At 38.1% G+C, this 21,167-nt stretch overlaps 6 protein-coding genes and 1 pseudogene across 6 annotated transcripts; 5 read left to right on the top strand and 2 right to left on the bottom strand.

Annotated features, from left to right (window-relative positions):
• Positions 1-2,908: 2,908 nt before the first annotated feature.
• LOC104806850 (serine carboxypeptidase-like 42) lies at positions 2,909-5,773 on the top strand. Its single transcript, XM_010531935.2, has 10 exons — positions 2,909-3,214; positions 3,555-3,662; positions 3,822-3,914; positions 4,017-4,109; positions 4,176-4,261; positions 4,341-4,619; positions 4,738-4,871; positions 5,065-5,157; positions 5,244-5,361; positions 5,450-5,773. The coding sequence occupies exons 1-10, from the start codon at positions 2,962-2,964 to the stop codon at positions 5,615-5,617; spliced, it is 1,425 nt and encodes a 474-aa protein (XP_010530237.1). The 5' UTR covers positions 2,909-2,961; the 3' UTR covers positions 5,618-5,773.
• A 3,572-nt stretch (positions 5,774-9,345) lies between these two features.
• Positions 9,346-10,747, top strand: LOC109116381 (annotated as a pseudogene).
• A 753-nt stretch (positions 10,748-11,500) lies between these two features.
• LOC104806848 (protein trichome berefringence-like 7) lies at positions 11,501-13,585 on the top strand. The gene is made up of 3 exons (XM_010531932.2): positions 11,501-12,624; positions 12,872-13,030; positions 13,116-13,585. Exons 1-3 carry the CDS (start codon positions 11,834-11,836, stop codon positions 13,411-13,413), a joined length of 1,248 nt encoding a protein of 415 aa, XP_010530234.1. The 5' UTR covers positions 11,501-11,833; the 3' UTR covers positions 13,414-13,585.
• Positions 13,586-13,616: 31 nt separating this feature from the next.
• Positions 13,617-14,343, top strand: LOC104806849. Its single transcript, XM_019201764.1, has one exon. The coding sequence runs from the start codon at positions 13,727-13,729 to the stop codon at positions 14,135-14,137; it is 411 nt and encodes a 136-aa protein (XP_019057309.1). The 5' UTR covers positions 13,617-13,726; the 3' UTR covers positions 14,138-14,343.
• Positions 14,344-15,629: 1,286 nt separating this feature from the next.
• Positions 15,630-17,272, top strand: LOC104806847 (stearoyl-[acyl-carrier-protein] 9-desaturase 6, chloroplastic). The gene is made up of 3 exons (XM_010531931.1): positions 15,630-15,957; positions 16,045-16,338; positions 16,496-17,272. Exons 1-3 carry the CDS (start codon positions 15,679-15,681, stop codon positions 17,060-17,062), a joined length of 1,140 nt encoding a protein of 379 aa, XP_010530233.1. The 5' UTR covers positions 15,630-15,678; the 3' UTR covers positions 17,063-17,272.
• A 268-nt stretch (positions 17,273-17,540) lies between these two features.
• On the bottom strand, positions 17,541-18,251 carry LOC104806845. Its single transcript, XM_010531930.1, has one exon. It carries the CDS (start codon positions 18,120-18,122, stop codon positions 17,592-17,594), a length of 531 nt encoding a protein of 176 aa, XP_010530232.1. The 5' UTR covers positions 18,123-18,251; the 3' UTR covers positions 17,541-17,591.
• Positions 18,252-18,437: 186 nt separating this feature from the next.
• Positions 18,438-21,023, bottom strand: LOC104806844 (alcohol dehydrogenase class-P-like). Its single transcript, XM_010531929.1, has 10 exons — positions 20,877-21,023; positions 20,539-20,675; positions 20,221-20,267; positions 19,812-20,137; positions 19,644-19,726; positions 19,467-19,542; positions 19,304-19,365; positions 19,116-19,211; positions 18,844-19,005; positions 18,438-18,760 (listed from the first exon to the last, which is right to left on the bottom strand). Exons 1-10 carry the CDS (start codon positions 20,908-20,910, stop codon positions 18,644-18,646), a joined length of 1,140 nt encoding a protein of 379 aa, XP_010530231.1. The 5' UTR covers positions 20,911-21,023; the 3' UTR covers positions 18,438-18,643.
• Positions 21,024-21,167: the final 144 nt, after the last annotated feature.

Raw genomic sequence — 21,167 nt, 5'->3', positions numbered from 1 at the left:
ATAATAAAATACTGATATAAATCTAATCACTATAGTTAAATAAAACCAATATAGAAATAATACAAATATATTTTAGCTACCGAGTACATTATAATTATACGAATATATATATTAAATATTTACAAATAGATTTCAATTCAATTAATTAAATGGCAAACAAAATTTTGAAATCTTAATCTTCAAATACCTCAATGGAATTACTAAATATGTTAAGCAATTGCCATTTATTTATTTATTTTCTATGCGTCTTCAGTTTCCGAGATAAATTATAATGTATCATTATAAAACATAAATGATTCACATGTAAGTTTCATTCTTATTATATAACATTTCTTTCTTATATCTAAATTTGGATGGTTTAGTGGTAAGAGAACATATCAAATATATTTTTATTCTGGTTTTAAATCCAAACGTGAAGAGAGATATTCACCTGAATTTTTCCGTCTTTTCTTTTCGGGAGATGTAGTTGGGTCAATGAACCCGTGAACTTCCATATTATAAAAAAAAATTCTTTCTTGTGTATTTTTCTATCTGCAATTTTAAGAGAGAATTTTTTTTACTCATTAAATCGTAATAAAGATTGGAGACCGAGTCAAAGATATGGAGTGAAAAGTTAACCAAAAAAAAAAAAAGATATGGAGTGAAAGATAAAAACACATTTATACATTATTTAAAATTGAAACAAGAAATCGAAATGATATTCTAATTCAACACATTATACTAATCGTAACAACAACGACTATAATGGAATTAAGTAATTAATCATAAGATATAAAATTGGAAAAACCCCATCGTTATTTTTTTGTATATTTGATGGGATGTTCCAAAAACACATTTCTAAGGCATTTCACTTTATTTGAATCTTTCTATGTTCTGTCGTCGTCGTCATCCTTAAAAAGCATGCTTCGATCCATACTTTTTCTTCCGTCATTGTTTAATAAAATATATTATCTCAACGTAAAAATTTGACCTAAACCAACCTTAACCTTAGCGTACAACTTTATAATATGTAGAAAATAAAAAAGAAAATACATCCCAAAATAAAATTGGTTTTTTTTGTGTGTTCTTTCCCGCCCAAAGGAATTTAATAAAATATATTTAACCCAACGTAAATATTTGACCTAAAACCATCGTTAACGTTAGCACTTAGCGTACAACTTTCTAACACGCATGTGCATGTATGTACTGCCAAACTCTCTCTCTCAAGCTCTTTCACCATATTATGAAACCTAGTCTTCATGCTCCTCTAATATCTTCAAGGCATTTATTTGTCGGCATGATTAATCATATTATATATAGTTTTTGGGTCACTACTAATTGCTATGCCTATGCCTTCATAACTCTAAAGATAGAAAAATATAATTTATATCTACAAAAAAAAAAAGAAAACTAAAATATGTTTTTAGGTACATATTTTTCCGAGTCCCAAGACGGGCTTGGATCCCTATGGATAAGTCTATGAATATATATTAGATAAAAGTTATTAACGGTAGCCAACAAACAAATTGATTAAGTTTATAATTAATAATTACTAATTAGTAACGCATGGACCGGCTATAACCAAGGGGAGTCTCTTTTTGTTGGCACTTTGACTCCATTCAAAAAACAATTTATAGCTAATATTCATGACATTAGGTTTTGCTTTTTCTAGATTGAACTTTGAATCCATTAATGCACATAATAGATGATTAAACCATTACCTAGTATGATTTTATTGTGCTCGAAGACTGGTACCCACTTGAGCACTACAAAATGCATTGACCGTTGAAAAATATCAACATCTTTTTCAATAGATACCCACACTTATTTTCAACGGCCTTCTGTTGATAACGCATGGATGTTGAAATTGTCGAACGTCGATGAAATCTAACGTTCAAACTATTTCTAACGAATACATCCGTTAAAAATATTCAACAGAAATATCTCATTGGAAAACCGTTGAAACTTTCAATGGAAATCGATAAATACGTTGAAAGTGTACCATCTACTCTAGAGGTCTATAGGCGGGGATGAGGTGTGTATTTGCACTAAAGAATGTCTCCGGATTTAGGAGATTACTTAGACCGAATTTATAGTTTACCTCTCGGTTATCATCTAAAAGAAAAAAAAAACTGTCTAAACTGGTTGCATAAGTTGTTTAGTAAATTCTATAGAGAAGATAAACCACAATGATATTGGATGTCATTTGTATACGTGATGTTAATGATCATGATGATATGATGATCATTTTATACGTGATGTTATTGATCATGCATGGTGATGGTGATGTGATGATCTTGACGCCGGTAAGATAAGTACACAACAATTTTGTCTCACGAAATCTCTAAGATCGAGTATTGTGATGATTTTTTTTATTTTTTATACAAATAAATTCAACCTTATACTATTAGCTATTTAAATTCATAATATAACTCTTTGAATTCGATAAATAAATTTTCTTAACTATGTATCACTTTCCCTCACTAAAAATCCTTGCAATTGATTTCGATGTCATTCGAAATCTATATAAACAAAATTATCGATGGAAAAAAAAAATCTACTGGTTTTCTACAAAATTTATCAAAAAAGGAATTTCTAAGTTATAATTATTAAAAGTATTTAATTATTTTTTAGATTCTAACCATTTTTTAATCTGTGCAATATAAAATAGTTTTATCAAAAGAACACCTAGCTGTTATTAAATTATTAAACAAAATATAAATAAACAAAGCATGCACTTCTTCCGCTCGTGATGTAATTACTCTCGTATATATATACGAATATACTTTTCATACTTTATTATCATTTCTCTCTCTACATATAATTTTATGTATTTTTCTGATGCTTTTAGTTTTGATTTTTTTTTTTCACTTTTTTCTTTTTAACTCTTCGAATATTACATTACATGAGCTCTTATAAGAACGCACATAACCCAGTGGAAGATAAAAAAAAAAAGGTTAGAAGAAGAAGAGGAGTGAGAAAATGGATAGGTTCTTCCACTGGTTCTTGGTGGTGGTGTTGAAGGTGTGGTCGTGGGGGTATTATGGTAATTTCGCAGAGGCATACCCAGAAGAAGATCTGGTGGTGAAATTGCCCGGACAGCCAGATGTCCAGTTCAGACAATTCGCCGGGTATGTCGACGTCGATTTGAAATCTGGTCGAAGCCTGTTCTATTACTTCGTCGAAGCCGAGAAAAAACCCGACGAAAAACCCTTATCCCTTTGGCTCAACGGAGGTCTCTTCTCTCTCTCTCTCTTTTTGTTTGGTACTTGTTTCTGTCTCTGTCTCTCTTGTTGCTCTTACTGTTCGATCGAGTTCTTCGACTCTGAGTGTCATTTCTTGAGTCGAGGCTTTTGCTTTCTGCAGCATTGATATGTTTTGGTTGTTTTGTCTGAATTCTATGGCTTTTCTGGCATCTGGGTGTTGAAAAAAATCGATCTTTTTCTTAAATGAATGTGAAGTTTCTCGGATCATCCACGTGAATCTCTGCAGTTTCTGGCGTTGGGAACTGAACTACGAATCTGGAAAACATGAAATCGAGAATTCACATGCTCTGTGGTATGAATTCTTTGCAGGACCAGGCTGTTCATCGATCGGTGGAGGAGCATTTACTGAGCTTGGTCCATTTTACCCCACAGGCGATGGCCGTGGCCTTCGCAGAAATTCCATGTCTTGGAACAAAGGTAAAAAAAATTCAGATTCCTCGTTAACAATCTGTAAAATCTTGAGACCACTGTAATTTCTGGAAGGGAAACAGACAGTGATTCTATTTTAGTACGCTGGTTGATGCAGTTTCCTTATCTGCTTATGTTTTGTCCTTTTGTTCCGTTTCTCTACCGCAGCCTCGAATTTGTTGTTTGTGGAATCGCCTGCCGGAGTTGGATGGTCTTACTCCAACAAGACCTCCGATTACACCACCGGCGACGCCACTACCGGTAATTTTTTCAGATCTTTACGATCGATTTTGACTGAGAATACACTCGTTTCTTTATCACTTTTCCATGCTAAGCCACTGCAGTTTCTTGAATTTTAAACAGCAAAGGATATGCTTGTGTTCTTGCTGAGATGGTTCAAGAAGTTTCCCGAGTTCAAATCCCGCGATCTCTTTCTCACCGGAGAAAGCTATGCAGGTATGCAATTGATGATAAACATGAATATTTCGGTACAGATCATATGATTCTTCTCTTGGCACGCAGGACATTATATTCCTCAGCTGGCTGAAGTGATACTGAACTACAATGCTCGCTCCACGGGGTTCAAGTTCAATGTCAAAGGCATCGCGGTAAGCAGAAAAACCCGAAAACCCTCCATTGTATTTCTTCTCCGTGCCTCGGTTTGATTCAGATTTGTCTTTTTATCAGATCGGGAATCCGCTTCTGAAGCTTGACAGAGACGTTCCAGCTATATACGAGTTCTTTTGGTCACACGGGATGATCTCTGATGAACTCGGCCTCACTATCATGACCCGATGCGACTTTGAGGATTACACATTCGCCAGTCCCCATAACGAGAGCAAGAGCTGCAATGACGCTCTAAGCGAAGTTGAAAGCATCGTCTCTGATCACGTAAACTACTACGATGTTCTCCTCGATGTCTGCTACCCTTCTATAGTGGAGCAAGAGCTTAGGCTCAAGAAAATGGTAGGAAGAAAGAAAACAATTTCTCGCCCTGAATATTTTCAGATCGTTTTCTTGCCTTCTACGAGCATTTTTTCAGTGTTATAGCATATGGATTGACTTATAACGTCGTCGTGGTCAGGCTACTAAGATGAGTTTGGGAGTTGACGTGTGTATGACTTACGAAAGACGGTTCTATTTCAATCTTCCCGAGGTTCAAGCCGCTCTTCACGCTAACCGGACTCGTCTGCCTTACCCATGGTCCATGTGCAGCCGGTAAATTTCGCAACTTTGATTCAAAATTCTAAGCCTTTTTTTTCGGTTTCGGTTTTCAGAAAATGATGAAATGTCGCCGTAACCAATCTTTCGAAGTTAAGTTACTGAAACATAACTGTTTGATCTTACTGAAGTTTAGATTCTTTTCTCCGTCGGTCCAAAATCCACCGGTCGTTCTCTTGTTATGTTGCAGGCACTTGAATTACAGCGATACCGACGGGAATCTAAACATGCTCCCGATTCTCAAGAGGATTTTACAGAACAAAATCCGTGTTTGGATCTTCAGGTAGACCTTAAAAGGTTTCCTCTTTTCTCCTTCTTCTACTCTACGCAAAGTTTCATCTTCTAAACGCGGGTTTCGCTGTGTCGCAGTGGCGACCAAGATTCCGTAGTTCCGCTTCTCGGCTCAAGAACACTCGTACGCGAACTAGCTCACGAGCTCGGCTTCAAGATCACGGTACCGTACGGAGCTTGGTTTCACAGAGGCCAGGTAGTTGAATACATCGATCACCCTTTAACCAAGATTCTGATCAAAACCCGGAATTCAGATCGTTTTTTTCCTCTCTCGATGAATATAGGTGGGTGGATGGGCGACAGAGTACGGGAATATACTGACGTTCGCAACCGTAAGGGGGGCTGCTCATATGGTGCCGTATGCGCAGCCTTCGAGAGCTCTGCATCTGTTCAGTAACTTCGTGAGCGGCCGGCGATTGCCCAACACAACTCGTCATTCCGTTGATGGCTAACGAAGAAGAAAGTCTGTTTTTTTTTTTTTTCCTTTCCTTGAGATTGTTGGTTCGTTAGGGCAACGGCATTAAAAAGGTCGGAAAATGATGTGTGTTATTCGAATTGTGTTGGTTTACCGATTTGGTTAATAATCGAATAATTGAACCGATTCTTAACCGGAACCGAATTTAATATAAAAACTGAATAATTTATGATTTTTCTAAAACCGAATAAGTGAAAGGGAACCAAAAGGCGAATGTAATAAAAAATTAACGGAAAACCAGAAAATTTGTTTGAACCGAATCAAATTCACTATAAAAAAAATAAATGACTAATACAAAGACATTAGCGATTCTTAAATTATATATTTGTATCCTGTAACAGTATTTATTTAGTTTAATTTTAAAACAAAATATCTTTAATTTTAGATAAATATTTTTTAAAATATTTTTTTTTGCTATACAAAACGTCTCAAATCTTATAATCTTGAACACAAGAAATCTTAAATCTGTTATGGTCACCATACATCAATATTTTAAAAAAACAACGATATTACTATGTGTCAATTATTATTGGTGCGTGAATTATAGATCACAATTTGATAATCTGTAAAAAGATATATAAATATAATACCATATTTTTTTATTCAACTTGCATAGTATTTTTTAGAAAAATGGAGATTCAGTTAATTATCGTATCAATTAATTAGTTGAAGTTTTCCCCAACTTTAAATACAGAAATTTATAATAATATTACGTGTGGGGTGGGGGGGGGGCGACAAGAGGGTCTTACAAGTGAAATGCGAAACTCGTGTTTTGTTACTGTAATTAACGTGTAACGATCTCGTGTTTGTAGAATTTTGTCGTCACTCATCATAATCTAAGGCCATATACATAAATATAAATAACCCTTTGTCATTTGTAAAATTATAAACAATTATCGAATATTAATATATGAACTCGAATATGCAAAATATGACTTACCAATTATATATTCCAAATCTGTAGAGACACATAATTACAAAATCTTCCTATTTTCAGACGTTAATTTGCTATTTAAAGTAATAGTACATTTTTGCAGTACGATTATTGAAAGCAATGCCGTATTGATCAAGTATTAGTTTTTGAAACTCTATGAAAAAGTTAATTATTATTATTTAGAAAAAAATTTATTTGAAAACACTTGGTTTTAGTGTTTACATTTTTTTTTTGGCCAAAGATATTCTGCGAACTATTATTAAACTTTATATTTTATTAATTTTAGAATTTAATCCAGGGAAAATATAGCCTGCACGTTCCTATATATATATATATATATATGTGATGTATATTTACACCACACGCCGAAATTTAATTACGGGGGCTGTACGAATTCTAGGCCCATTTAAAATTTTAAATCGGTAGGTAACTTCAAATTAAAATGCAGGATGCGAACTTTTATTTCGCCGAGGTTAATCACATGCAGCTCACGTGGCCAATTAGCAACTAAGCCGACGCGTGTGTGGCTTCGTATTTTATTTACACCCCTACAAATTTTGGGGGTCACAGCATATTATAATTTTTTTAATTTATATAATAAAAAAATAATATTAAAATCAATTTAATGTGTTAACTTTTAATCATTGTAATATGCGATATATAGTTATAAATTACATGATAAAAATATGAAATAAAAACTAAGATCCAATTATCATAGAAAATTTACCATTATTTTAGCTTCTACCATATTGTTACAACCATAGAGGTTCTAAAAACATTGGAAAAAAAAACTACATAAAACGTACAATTATTTAAATAGAAAATAAAAAATAAAATCTAAAAAAACTAATTGGAATATTATTTTATTTTATTCGAGGATCCTTTCCTACCTCCTCAGTAATTCCAATAATTAATATGCTACAACCCCGTTAAATTTTAGCTGGCTATCACAGGGCCTTGGTCCAATAACGATTTCTCTTTTTTAGATTTTAAAATTACAATATTTGAAAATACGACTAAAAATAATTTTAAAATTAATTTCAATTATTTAATATTCAATTACAAAAAATTAACATTATTAAAAACTACTTTTAATCAAATATACAAATTACTATTAAGAAGATATTAATATTTTGACTTTAAATTTTTCCATCCTATAATTTAAAAGTTTTGACACTCTATTATCATATATTAGAATTATTTAATATATACATATATATAGAGTAAATTTTTATATTATTAAATATAATCAAATAATTAAATTTAAAGAAGTAAATTGAGTCAATAATGGAGAAATACAAAACATAACACTTCTCTATATAATTTTTACTATTTGTTTTCAATTTTTATTATCTAATAAATATACTAATAATCTATCTAACTTATTTGGATAAAACTTATTTTTAATGATTTTTCATACTTTTGATAAAAAAAATTCCTATTCTTTCTTTTTAAAATTTTAAGATAAATATCTTTTTCAATTTATTCTACTTAATAATTTAAATTTAATATTTTTTTCATCTTTTTTGGATAAATGCAAATTAGTGGATCATAATATATTCTATTAGGTTTTTTTTCTAGTAAAAAGTTTGAAAAATTAGATACTATAAAAATTTTAGCGGAGAGAAAGGTGACAATGTGTTAAAGTTAAAAATTTTAATTTAAAATAGTCCGACACCGTTTAATTTTTCGTAAATAATTTTGTTTAAGAACCCTAAATTCTCAACGTTCAATTTCAGTCTGGGTGCAAACCGGGTCGGGTTTTTCCCGTGGGGTTCGACCCGGCTGTAACGGTTGAAAGATTTGATGCTTTGGCGCCAAAACAGAGATCTCACTCTGCAGTTCTTCGAATTGGGTGAATCTTGCGAAGTTGAATTCCTTGGATTTCTCGTGGATAAAAGAGGATCTGAGTCCCCAATTCTAGTGTCGGCAAGATTCCTCTGTTCTCCGGTCGAAGCTGGATTCATGTATTTTTTTTCGATGTCTCTCAAGTTTATCGAATCCCAAAGTTCGATTCTTCATAGCTATAGACATATATTGCGTAGGAAAGATCATATGTATAGTCGTCTATTGGGGTATTCTCTGAAACAATGCGGAAAAGCTAAGGGTCGCAAGTTGTTCGACGAAATGCCTCAGGGCTTGAACGGGCCTTGAGAACTGGGAAAGCCGTCCCTGCCCTAAGCTTGATACTAGGGTTCGATCCGAAGGTTAGGTTATCCAGTTACATTTTAGATTTGTATGCCAAGTCTGTTGAGGTGGGTTCTCCTGAGAAGGCATTTCAAATACTCAGAAAGGGGTGCAACTCTGTGGAACTCAGATTCTATCGATGTATTTCAGGATCGGTCATGCAGGGCAGGTTTTAAAGTTGTTCGTGTCATTGCTTGATATCCAGGTTTCGCCAACTTAATTCACTTTCTGGATTGCCCTATCATCCTGTTCGACGGAGATGGATGTACAGTTCGGCAGACAAACTCATTGCAGCATGGTGAAGATGTGGCTTGAATCCAGTTCATCTTGTGGTGGTGCTCTAGTTGATATGTACGCCAAGTATTAATCTTTGGGTGATGCTCATCGGGTGTTCATTTAGATAATGGAACCTAATAGGGTTACCTGAGGAGGCCATGAGAGTATATGTAAAGATTTGGAATCTAGGTTATTGGCCTGACCATTTAGCTTTTGTTACCAAGAAGAGGATTAGATTGAGGCTTTCAACTTGTTCAAAAGGATGAGCACTGTGCAGTATGTTTCCTGATGAACCCTGCTTGGTTAGCATGCTAAACGCATGCCCAAATTTTCAGGGTCTTCACCAGGGAAAGCAAGTTCAAATTTCATTTAGAAACAAGCCTCTATACAGTTAGCTCGCTCATAGACATGTATGCCAAGTGTTGGGTCATTGAAGATGGACGTAGAATTCTCTATTCTTTGCCTGAGTGAAGCTTGGTGGCCGTGAATGCTCTGATTGGTGGTTATTCCCAGGACAACTTAGAAGAAGCTGTATCTCTGTTCCGAGAGATGTTAGCTAGAGGCTGTGACCCATCTGAGATAACTTTTGCTGCCCTTCTAGATTCTTGTCAGATAATTAAGAGGGGTATTTTGTATGATGAAGAATATACCTAGTCATCTCTCTATTGGGCCTGTACATGAAATTACCCAGAGTGAGAGAGGCTCGTGGTCTCTTCTCGGTATTCTCAATTCCTAAGATCACCATGTTACCGACCGAGATGATTTCAGGGTGTAGTCAGAATGGCTTCCAAAAGGAGGCTTTGCGGTTCTACAGAGAAATGCATTATAACAGTTCTATAGTCAGTGATCTGCTTGTGTGTTCCGTCCTCTCCTCTCTAAAAGAATTTGTTCTCTTGCCTTCGCTCTGTTTTTGAGTTGGATGAATTGACCTCTAACTCCCTCATAGACATGTATGCTAAATGTGGAGACATGAAAAGTTCAACACAGGTCTCTAATGATATGAGACTTAAAAACGACGTTGTCTCCTGGAACTCCATGATTGATGGACTTGCAAAAAACGCTTACGCAGATGATGCCCTTAATATAATTAGTGCATTGGGGCAAGCCCATATTGTGCATGATGATGTAACGTTCTTAGGTGTCCTTACAGTGTGCAACCATGGTGGGAAAGTGGCACAAGGGCAGGGGATTTTTGAGGTATGATGTTTACACAATAAGGGATTAAATCTCATGTAGATCATTCCAAACTTGACACCAGATGAAAGATTGTGGGTATCTCTTCTTGGAGCTTGTACAATTCATTGAGACAACACTGGAGGAAAATGGCTGCTGAAAAGCTCACAGAACTGGAAACAGATAACTCAGCTGCCTATATACTTCTTTCGAGCATATTTGCGTTCGCAGAGACATTGGGAAAAAGGCCAATGCTTTGACGAAAGTCATGGGAGACAATGGAGTCAAGAAGTCACCTGGGTGAAACTGGATTGATTTGGACCAAAAAGAAAAATACATACACACGTTTTTATCCCAGTTACAGGCAAAATCAAGACAGTTCTAAAGGGCCTCTATGAACTGATGATGATTTCATTATCAATAGTCATATCGTAGACTCTGCTTCTAATGCTGACTATGTGTAACAGCTAGGTAACTATTACAGTACCATTGATACCGCTCAGTTAGTTATACCTCAACAATTACAAGAGTGAAGATCCAGAGATTGTTCAAAGGGAATTTTATTGGTAAGTAACAGGCTTTTTAGTGGGTTTTTGGCTGTGGATTATTTTCTTGTTTTTCATTGATCAGTTGTAGTAAGATCATCTCATGGCTGATGTTCTCTTTGTGAGGAATTTTCTTTGAACTGGTTTGATTTCTTTGGGTTTAGAGGATTATTTTAGTTAGTTTTTTTTTTGGAGTAAAGTGATTAATGTTGTCTGATGATAACTTCCATTTTCAGTGCAAAAAGGACAAGGTACCAAGAGAAGAAGAGGCCAAGAGGGTATATCCGGTAAGTTGACTAGACAATACTCGCTCTTATTCAAACCAAATTCGATTTAGAAATATATCTATTTTTTTGGTTAAACCAAATTAAAATATTGAGTATGTTTTAGTTAAAAAGAATTGAACTGGAGGAGATTTCGGATCGAATCAAAACTTGACATTAAAAAAAATTATGAAAAAAATTAAATGAATTAAATCGTAATTAAAATGTGTCATGTCTACTTGTGTGTTTAGATTATCTGTTAAAGCATGTCAGTTTTAGGAAAAATTTCTGGTAATATTGAATTGTTGAGAAAATGGATCGAGAAAATTTTCCTCTCACAAGCGTTAATGTATGCTCATCCTCGATATAGATTTAGATTCGTGGAGTTTTTTGTCCAATAAGGTGTCGCCACGTGTGCAAAGTGCACGCATATGAACCGTCCCTGATTCTAATCTTCTGTTGCTTCACCAGAAACTCAAACAAGCCACCGACAAAACTAAGAAACTTCCTCTTTCCGTTTTCAAGCTTTGGTTCAGATGTCGTTATCAGACATCTGATCAAATGTCCTCTTCATCAGTTCCAGAGCAAACGACACTGATGATCCCTTCATTTTCAGTTCTATTTTGTTACCAGTTGAGTTCCACCCGCAATCTCTGTCCTCGTCAAGAAGTTTGACCATTCGATCTACCAACTTCAAGAAACCGTGAGATTTCAGCTTCTCTTATGCTCGTTAGGCTTCATATTTGCATGCTAGGGTTTCAAATTAGGTACCCTTCATTCGGATCACCTTTACATTGCTCGACATTGTGCAAGTTATGGTGATTGAGATGATGGGTTTTGATCCAAACCTCGTACTTTCCATCAGACAACTGGCAAAGAGTCACTTCAAGATTCAATTTCTCCGGTCTGTAAATGGGTTTATCAGGATCGGATTCGTTGTTTCCTTCATCTTAGCTTTGGGTTTGTGTTACGTGTCCGTGTATCCAATGCTTCGACGAGAAGCAGCAAGTCATGTACACAAGGTCACAGAGCCTATTGATCCAGTAGGGACTTGTGATTTCTTCCGAGGAAAGTGGATTCCTGATGAATCTTACCCATTGTACAATGCCTCGGGATGTCCATTCTTGGAGCGTGGATTCAATTGCATATCCAATGGAAGACGCGACAATCGTTATATGAAATGGAGGTGGAAGCCGAATGATTGTGATATTCCAAGGTTTAGTGCTTCCAGAATTCTTGAATCCCTTCGCGGGAAGAGGATTGTGTTTGTCGGTGATTCGTTGAGCAGACAGCAATGGGAATCTATGATATGTTTCTTGGTGACTGGTGTTAAGGATAAGAAGAGTGTTTATGAACTCAATGGGAACAAAATCACCAAGCAGATCAGGCACTTGGGCGTTCGGTTTAGTTCGTTTGAGCTGACAATTGATTTCTACCGCTCGGTTTTCTTGGTGCAGCCTGGCCCTGTGCCAAGCCGTGCACCGAAAAGGGTCAAAGTGGCGCTTATGCTCGACAAATTAGACGATATTAGCCGAGAGTGGGTCAATGCAGATGCTGTAATATTCAATTCCGGGCACTGGTGGACACCGACTAAGCTCTTTGAAATGTAAGTTTGTGAATTTCTTAGAATCCTTTGAACGCTTATCCATTGCCAGATTATGTGATTAAGCAGCTATCACGTCTTCTTGAAATTCGGATTCGGAATTACACTTGGACCGGTAGAATCTTTATGCTGTTTATGTCAGAAATTTATATTGTCTCTAAGTGGCATTAGATCACATGGGGACAAAAGAGTGAAGAGTTTTATGGCGTTGTATCAGACAAGAGTGTTTCTGACATGTTTTTGTTGATAGGGGCTGGTACTTTCAGACAGGCGGATCGCTGAAGTTAGGAATGCCAATCATGTCTGCATTCAGATCAGCGTTAACAACCTGGGCATCTTGGGTCGAGGCCAATATCAACACTAACAGAACACGGATATTCTTCCGCACGTTTGAACCATCGCACTGGAGGTTTCGTTCTGTAAACTCAAAGTTGAAAAAGTTCGAAAGAAAATCTATCATTCTCGATGATGCTAATCCTATCGCCTGTTCACAGTGGTTCAAACCGTAAGTCGTGCAAAGTAACCCGAACCCCATCCCTCAGAACCAAAGGGAAGGACAAAAGCAAGATCTCAGACATCATAAAAAAGGTTGTCGGGAAGATGTCAGTTCCGGTGACAGTCCTACATGTGACGCCTATGGGAGCATTCAGGAGCGACGCTCACGTCGGGACATGGAGCGACAACCCGAGTGTTCCCGACTGTAGCCACTGGTGTCTACCGGGTCTACCCGACACATGGAACGAAATTCTCTTTTCCTACCTGCTATCAGAGAACAGCAGGAAGAACCCTTAAATGCTCCATCACATGTAAGTTTTGCCTCTTAAATTCATACGTATCTTAGATTAGCTTGACAAGAACTGCAAGCAAGTTATTTAGAAGTGTTTTCTAATGCAAACAAAGCCCTGAATTTTTTTTTTATAACACCGAAAAAACTTAGCATGGGAGCTAAGCCATTAGAATCTTAGTAAGCAACCTTTTTCTTCTCAGTCTCCAATGATACAACCCCCTCCCTCTCCCATCACTACAAATACGCCACCCGAATCTCCTCTCTCCTTCAAACCCGACCCGAGAAATCTCCAACCCCAGGCCCGACACATCGAACGCAATGGCATCCTCGAATGCAGTCAACAGCCCGCATCCAACTCCAGGTGACGACACGACAGTCATAGTTGTGGTGTTTGTCTCAGTGGGTTGCGTTCTGTTCCTTGCGTTCTTCGCTTGTGTCATCTGTTTCCTGTTCAGGATGAAGTGCAAGAAACGGGTTGAGAAAACCGAGACAGTTCAGGTCGATGAACACTTGAAAGTGAGGGAAGCCATAGTCGATGGGCCCCACGGACCTCATGCGGTGGTTATATCAGTTGAGGACGATGTCCGAATCCAAGACGAGATCAAGAAAGACGAGAAGGCACATGGGAATGATTCGAAGGCCAGAGGCATGGACGAGGGGAGCCACGGTTCGGTCGGACCGTCATGTAACTCTGATGTCGAGCAGTATTATTCACCGATTCGGAAATGAAAGAGCCATTCCTCTCTCAAGCTTTACAATGTCTAGCAATTATATATTGTCTAAAATGGTCTTTTAATTATACCAAATGCAAAAACATGTCACGTTTATATAAAAAGCAAAAAAGAAAATTACAAGTTTGTTGTACATATTGTTATTGTTCACTAAATAAGAAATGCAAACCCTAACGCCAAGATATTTAAAGGGGCGGTTTTTAAGTGCACCTCTTTTTCTATAAGATTGTTGAGAAATATTTGCAATTTTACAAAACCCAACATCATCTGTTCCTCCACTATCTACTATAGTGATTTTAAATTAATTATGATATATATATATATATATATATATATATTAAAGCTTTGACTGATTTCCCGTTTTTACTGATTCTATGATTAAAGAAGAAAAAAAAACTAAATTCCCTGGTTAATGGATGAAAATATTCAAGGTGATGAAGCAAATGACAAAATCAATATTCAGGTGGATTAACAGATTTAAAAATATAAATTAAAATAGTAAATTAAATTGAAAATAATTTATTGATATTTTTTAAATAAAGTTGATATTGTAAAATTTTCCTAATTTTTTTCCTAAATTAGTAACACATTATTAAATTGGATAAATTATATACATATGATTTGTCAAAAATTTCAAATTAAGAAAAATAAAAGGCTGATATGTCGTCAAAAGGAAAAATAGATCAATTCTGCTTAAATTAAATTTATTAATTAGGTCAATCTTAGGTTTGTTCTACATACCAAACGTTGGTTTCGTAGCAATTAAAATGTTTGGTTTGATTTGTTACTTAAGGAACGACTAAATAACTAATTAACGTCAACTTAACAAAAAAAATAATACAATTTAAAATAATAATTATAAATTAGTAAAACAATAATGGTGATAAAATTATGGAATGGCCAAAATGGTGAGCTGGCAATTAAAAAACCCACAAAAAAAAACCTGTTTTTTAAGATTCCCTTTTGGAATAACCAAAAGAAAAACCCACAGAATCTCAAACCAGTTGCCGCACCCCTTGTTTTAACCACTTCTCGGAGTTCTTCGCAGTGGTATATGCCGCCTACAAATTGACCGTTTTACCCTTGTAAATATATAGCCAACAAGTATTTCAAAAATATTTACAAACACCCTAATTTCAAATGCTTTTGCTATGAAAAATATAAAAAATTATGGTAAGTTTATTTTTTTAAAAAATTATTTTCATATATCTCGAACAATGATATTATAAATAATCCCAAAGATAGTTAAATAAATAGTTCTGTAATGTACTTCTCTCCATTAGTTTATTCAAAACGGTTTTTTTTGTATGAGACATAAATACAAGAGCTAACTAAAATATACCACTTATTTGACTAATTTCTATAGCAAAATCAAAGGTTTAAAATTTTTAAGCAAGTGGCAGAAATTAAACCAAGTCTACATATAACAAGGGGCAAAAATGTCCAAACGCCGTAAAAAAAACTACTGTATATAACTCCATCCAACACCTCTCTCCACAAGCACTAACAAAAAAACAGACACACCAAAAAAACGCGACCATGCAGGCTTCTCTACTGGGCAACGCCATCTCATGGGCCCCACGGCCGTCGGTTGTTCGGCGGAGCGTGACAACGGCGGTGGCGGCTCCGCCGGGGCAGATGCTGAAGCACCAGGGGAAGAGGCACTCGATGCCGCCGGAGAAAATGGAAGTGTTCAGGTCGCTCGAAGGTTGGGCCCAAGAAAATGTCCTCCCTCTCCTCAAGCCCGTTGACGAGTGTTGGCAACCCGCTTCGTTCTTACCCGACCCGACCCGACCCGACTCCGAGTTCGCCGACCAGGTCTCAGTCCGAGGAATATATATATTCCAATCTTGATCGACCACCATCGAAATGATTACAAACAATTTTGATTTTTTGTTTGGATAGGTGAGGGAGCTGCGGGAGAGAACGGCGTCGTTGCCGGACGAGTACTTGGTGGTGTTGGTGGGGGACATGATAACGGAGGACGCATTGCCTACGTACCAGACGATGATAAACACTCTTGACGGCGTTAGAGACGAGACGGGTGCCAGCACGAACGCCTGGGCGGCTTGGACGCGTGCTTGGACGGCGGAAGAGAATCGCCACGGCGATCTCCTCCGCACCTACTTGTACCTCTCCGGTCGCGTCGACATGGTCATGGTCGAACGCACCGTCCAGTACCTCATTGGCTCCGGCATGGTCAGTCTCCCAGAAAAAACACCGTTTACATAGCAAAACAAACGACACCGTTTTATCGTCCAGTAATAAACGACGTCGTTTAAGATAGAAGAATAAACGGCATCGTTTTACGATAGTGTAATAAACGGCACCGTTTTTGATCCCATTGTATCTGCAGGACCCAGGAACAGAGAACAACCCATACCTAGGGTTTGTCTACACATCCTTCCAGGAGAGAGCGACCTTCGTCTCCCATGGCAACACCGCCAGGCTCGCCAAGAACGCGGGCGACCCGACCCTCGCGAGGATCTGCGGCACCATCGCCGCTGACGAGAAGCGCCACGAGAACGCATATGCCCGTATCGTCGAGAAGCTCCTCGAGGTTGACCCAAACGGCGCCGTTTCCGCCATCGCCGATATGATGAGGAAGAGGATCACAATGCCGGCTCACCTCATGACCGACGGCCGTGATCCGTCGCTGTTCGATCACTTCTCCGCCGTCGCGCAGAGGCTGGGGGTCTATACGGCGGAGGACTACGCCGGGATACTGGAGTTTCTGATCGAACGGTGGGGGTTGGAAAAGATGGAGGGTTTGACGGCCGAGGCTAGGGGTGCACAGGAATTCGTGTGTGGATTGCCGCAGAGGATTAGGCGGCTCCAGGAGAGGGCCGATGAGAGGGCTAAGAAGATGGAGCCACGTGGCGTTAGATTCAGCTGGATCTTCGACAAGCAGGTCATGCTGTAACCGCAAACTAAAAAAGGAACACAAAATAGGAAACAATGAAATAGGAAAAAGGGAGAAACAATCAAAAGCCCTTCTCCTTTTGTCCTCCTTTGCTGCTGCAATTTTTTTTTTTTTTTTTTTTTTTTGTAATTTGTTTAATAAAGTTCTTTTCTTTTCTTTTTTTTCTTATTATAAAGTTTTCTTTCATATACATTGAATGGGGGTTTTATATTTTATCTAGCAATGAAAAGTTTTTGAATGTTGTGGCTATTAAATTAAAAATAACTAATTAACACATAGAATAGTCTGATTAGGATATACATGAATTTTGTTTTATATTTTATTAAGAAGAGAAAAAATCTAAAAAGAAAATGTTATTAAAAAAATCTATTAGTAGTTGATACAGTTAACAAAGACCCGCTGGATCTTCTCGATGAATTGCGGTTTCCCAATCGTCTACTGGACGGAGATTCACCGGGAAATTCATGCACCACGCAAAACTAGGTGAATATTTATGAACAGATTTCGCATATTTATATGGGCGGTTGCTTCATGTGCAAGAAACCGTAAATTCCCCACCCTGTCTTTTCACGCGTTCCTCCGTCTTCTCCTCACCACCGGTTCGCCGGTCTGAACCGGGTTTTTGTCCACCGTCTTCCACGCCCTCCTGCTTAGCTGCTCCGCCTCCCAGGTCTAAACCGGATTTGGGTCCTGAACCGGGTCGGTTATCCTCGACCGGATGGAAGAGAACTATCAGATTCAATGCCAGCACTCCTCTAAACCCATCGTCAATCGAATTCAGCACTTCACAGGCCAAGAGAACGAGGTCAATGATCACGAACTGAGCATCGAAGTCTTCGATTCCGGATTCGGTTAAGAAGTAGTAAAGCTCTTCCTTGCCCGGAGAGTCGTCCTCCTCGTACACGAATTCGTACGGAGAGAACTGACACTCGAACGAAAAGGGCAATTCGGATGAATCTGGCGGAACAACGTAAGCACTGAGATGGATCTTGAGGTCTTCGGCTCCGGAGATTTGCTGCAGATGATGACGGAGATGGGTAACTGCTGCAGTAGTGTTCATGATTTCTTCTGAGAACGTAATGAAATCGCTTGTCTGTGTCTGAAGTCGATGAAAGTGCGAGGGGAACGCCTTAGGGTTTAGCTGTATTTATAAGGGTATTGACTGGTTTTTTCGTAATAAAGTTTAGGATTTGGCAACTTGTTATATTCCGTTGTTGATTTACATATCGTCGTTTCCTATTCTATCAATGACTTTCCTTATATCGTATTTATTTTATTTTTTCTGAGGTAATTACAATTTAACGTCCTATACTATTTTAAACAATCGAACCTTTCCATTCTACACTCCGGTTTAATTTTATTTAATCATAAAACATGAAATTGAAACGGATTTAATTATAGAATATAAAGGAGACAACAAAAGAACAAAAAAAAAAAAATTACAAAACCATTTTTCATTCTTCCACTGCAATAATATTACAAGAAAAGAGAATCTTTTTATTCTTCCACTCCACACGCGACACAGCTCATGAACCCAAATTCATTGAAGAAGATGCAAGAAAGAGAGAATCCGTGTCTTGATTAGCCATCCATGCGAATGATGCACCTCAGGCCCTCTCCCTTGAGCATCAGCTCAAAGGCCTTGTTGATCTCCGAGAACGGCACACTGTGCGTGATGAATTTCTCCAGCTCAAGCTCCTGCAACGGCCTCATTACTATTAATTACATAAGAGTGTACATATGTATATGTATATGTATATGTATATGTATATGTAATATACCTTGTTCATGTACTTCTCCACAACCCCGGGAATGTCGGATTTGGGTTTGTAGTTCCCAAAGAAAGTTCCTTTAAGCGTCCTCTCGTTTAGGAAATTCACCGGATGAGTCTTGAAGGCGTCGTCTTTGTTGGGTACACCCACCAGCACTGCAACTCCCCATCCCTGAAAACACATAAGAACACCATGTGTATATGCATACATGCATATATATCACACACATGCATATATATCATGCATATATATATATAAGAAAACAAGAAAGTAAAATTTACATCGTGGACGCATTCAAATGCAGAGATCATGGCTTGGATGCTTCCGGTGCATTCAACGCTACGGTCCACTCCCCCGTTTGTCATCTCAGCAATCACCTGAAACCCCGAATTCGTATATATATTTGAAGTGTTTTTCATATATTTCAAAACCATTAAGACAAGATTCACAAACTTGATCGAGATCCGACCTCTTGGACAGGCTTGTCATGTTCTTTCGGATTGACAAACTCGGTACAACCAAACTTCTTAGCTGCAGGAAACAACGACAAGTTCAGATCGATCGATGTCCGAATCTTTCGGTATATATAAAGCCGAAGCAAATACCAAATCTCCATATGCAGTTTTCTTTACCTTCCTCGAACCTGCTTGAGTTCAGATCAACCCCGATGATCCTCGAAGCCCCGGCAATTCTAGCTCCTTCAGCAGCCTACATTACATTACACCCGAATGAAAAAATGGGCAAATGTCATATTTCCAGAGAACTTATCCGTTTTACCGAAACCAGAGATAGATCGGGAAATTTCTCACAGCAAGGCCGACAGCTCCCAACCCGAAGATAGCAACCGAGTCACCCTTCCTCGGCTTGGCGACATTCAACGTGGCACCAAGCCCTTCAAGAACAAACACCGAAAGCAGTCATATATATATATACCGTTATCCGAAAAGTTTAAAAAACCTTTTTAACACAGGACTCACCAGTTGACAAACCACAGCTGACAACACAGACTTTGTCGAGAGGGGCGTCAGGGTTGATCTTGGCAACACAGCCAGAGTGAAGAACAGTGTATTCGCTGAAGGTGGATGTCCCGAGGAAATGGTAGACGGGTTTTCCGTCGATCGAAAACCTCGATTTCCCGTCGTGGATCATAACTCCTCTCTCGGTGTTGATCCTGAGAAGGTCGCACATGTTGCTTTCCTCGGACTTGCAGTGGCGGCAATCCCCACATTCCCCGGTGAAGATGGGAAGAACATGGTCTCCAGGTTGAAGATCAGTCACCCCTTCACCGACACTCTCCACAATCCTATATAACATCACAAATCCACGAAAAGTTTTATTACATAAACACCAGAAACAGATCATCGGAATCATTGCAGACGAGCTTACCCTCCAGCTTCATGTCCAAGAATCCGAGGGAACAATGGTGTTTGTCCCTGTAAACACAAAAAAAAAGGGCACGATTCATCCAAATTCCTTACTGGAAAAGATTCAGATCAGAGTTTTTCCATGAAAAGAACCCTAGGGCCCTCCATCGATGAACCCAAAAGATTCAGATCTGGATATTAACAAGTTCTGATTCTCTCGAGGGACAAACTCAAACCTAAAACCCTTGTTAGCTTCAGCTTCATTTCATCAAATACGACTTCATAGCGCATCAGGGCTAATACCGATTCATCCGAGTGCAAAGGGAGAATCCAGAACTACCTTAGCTTCCCAGAAGTAGACGTCGGTGTGGCAAAGAGAAGTGAACAAAATCTTGAGACGAACTTCGTTAGCCTGAGGAGGAGCCACTTCCACTTCCTCAATCACCAGAGGCTTCCCTGCCTCCCACGCCACCGCAGCTGTATCAACAACACCATTACTTTCAGTGACTATCATACATTTTCAGATCAAAGGAAAGAGAGACAAGCAAAGGGAATCTGCACAACCCCGAACATATAGACATAGATATGTCTGTATATACAAATGGCGATACAGAAATCTACGAGAGGAGAAGCAAAATCGGAAGGGCAAAAGAAAGAAACCCATGAGAGAGAATCTACCTCTGCAGCGAATAACCTGACCAGCAGTCGACATATCGATCTTGTAAATGGGTTTTATGTTCTGTAAAAAAGAAAGCTTTGTTTTCGAATGAAGGTGGAGAGAGGAAGAGCAAAGTATGTCTGAATTTATAGGAGAGATTAGACAGTATAACGAGAACACCGCTCAAAGATTCTGCGTACTGTTTTGCTTTACATTCATGGGGCGCTCACCAGCGAAGCGACACGTGACACGCCTTGGTGATGACGTGGCATATGGTTGACCTGGGTACCTGCCCTTGTCTCCATTGACAT

This window comes from Tarenaya hassleriana, unplaced genomic scaffold (genome assembly GCF_000463585.1).
Source record: "Tarenaya hassleriana unplaced genomic scaffold, ASM46358v1 Cleome12, whole genome shotgun sequence".
In the NCBI taxonomy this organism is placed as follows: Eukaryota; Viridiplantae; Streptophyta; class Magnoliopsida; order Brassicales; family Cleomaceae; genus Tarenaya; species Tarenaya hassleriana.
Note: the sequence above shows the minus strand (reverse complement) of the source record. Positions and strands in the feature narration are given on the sequence as shown.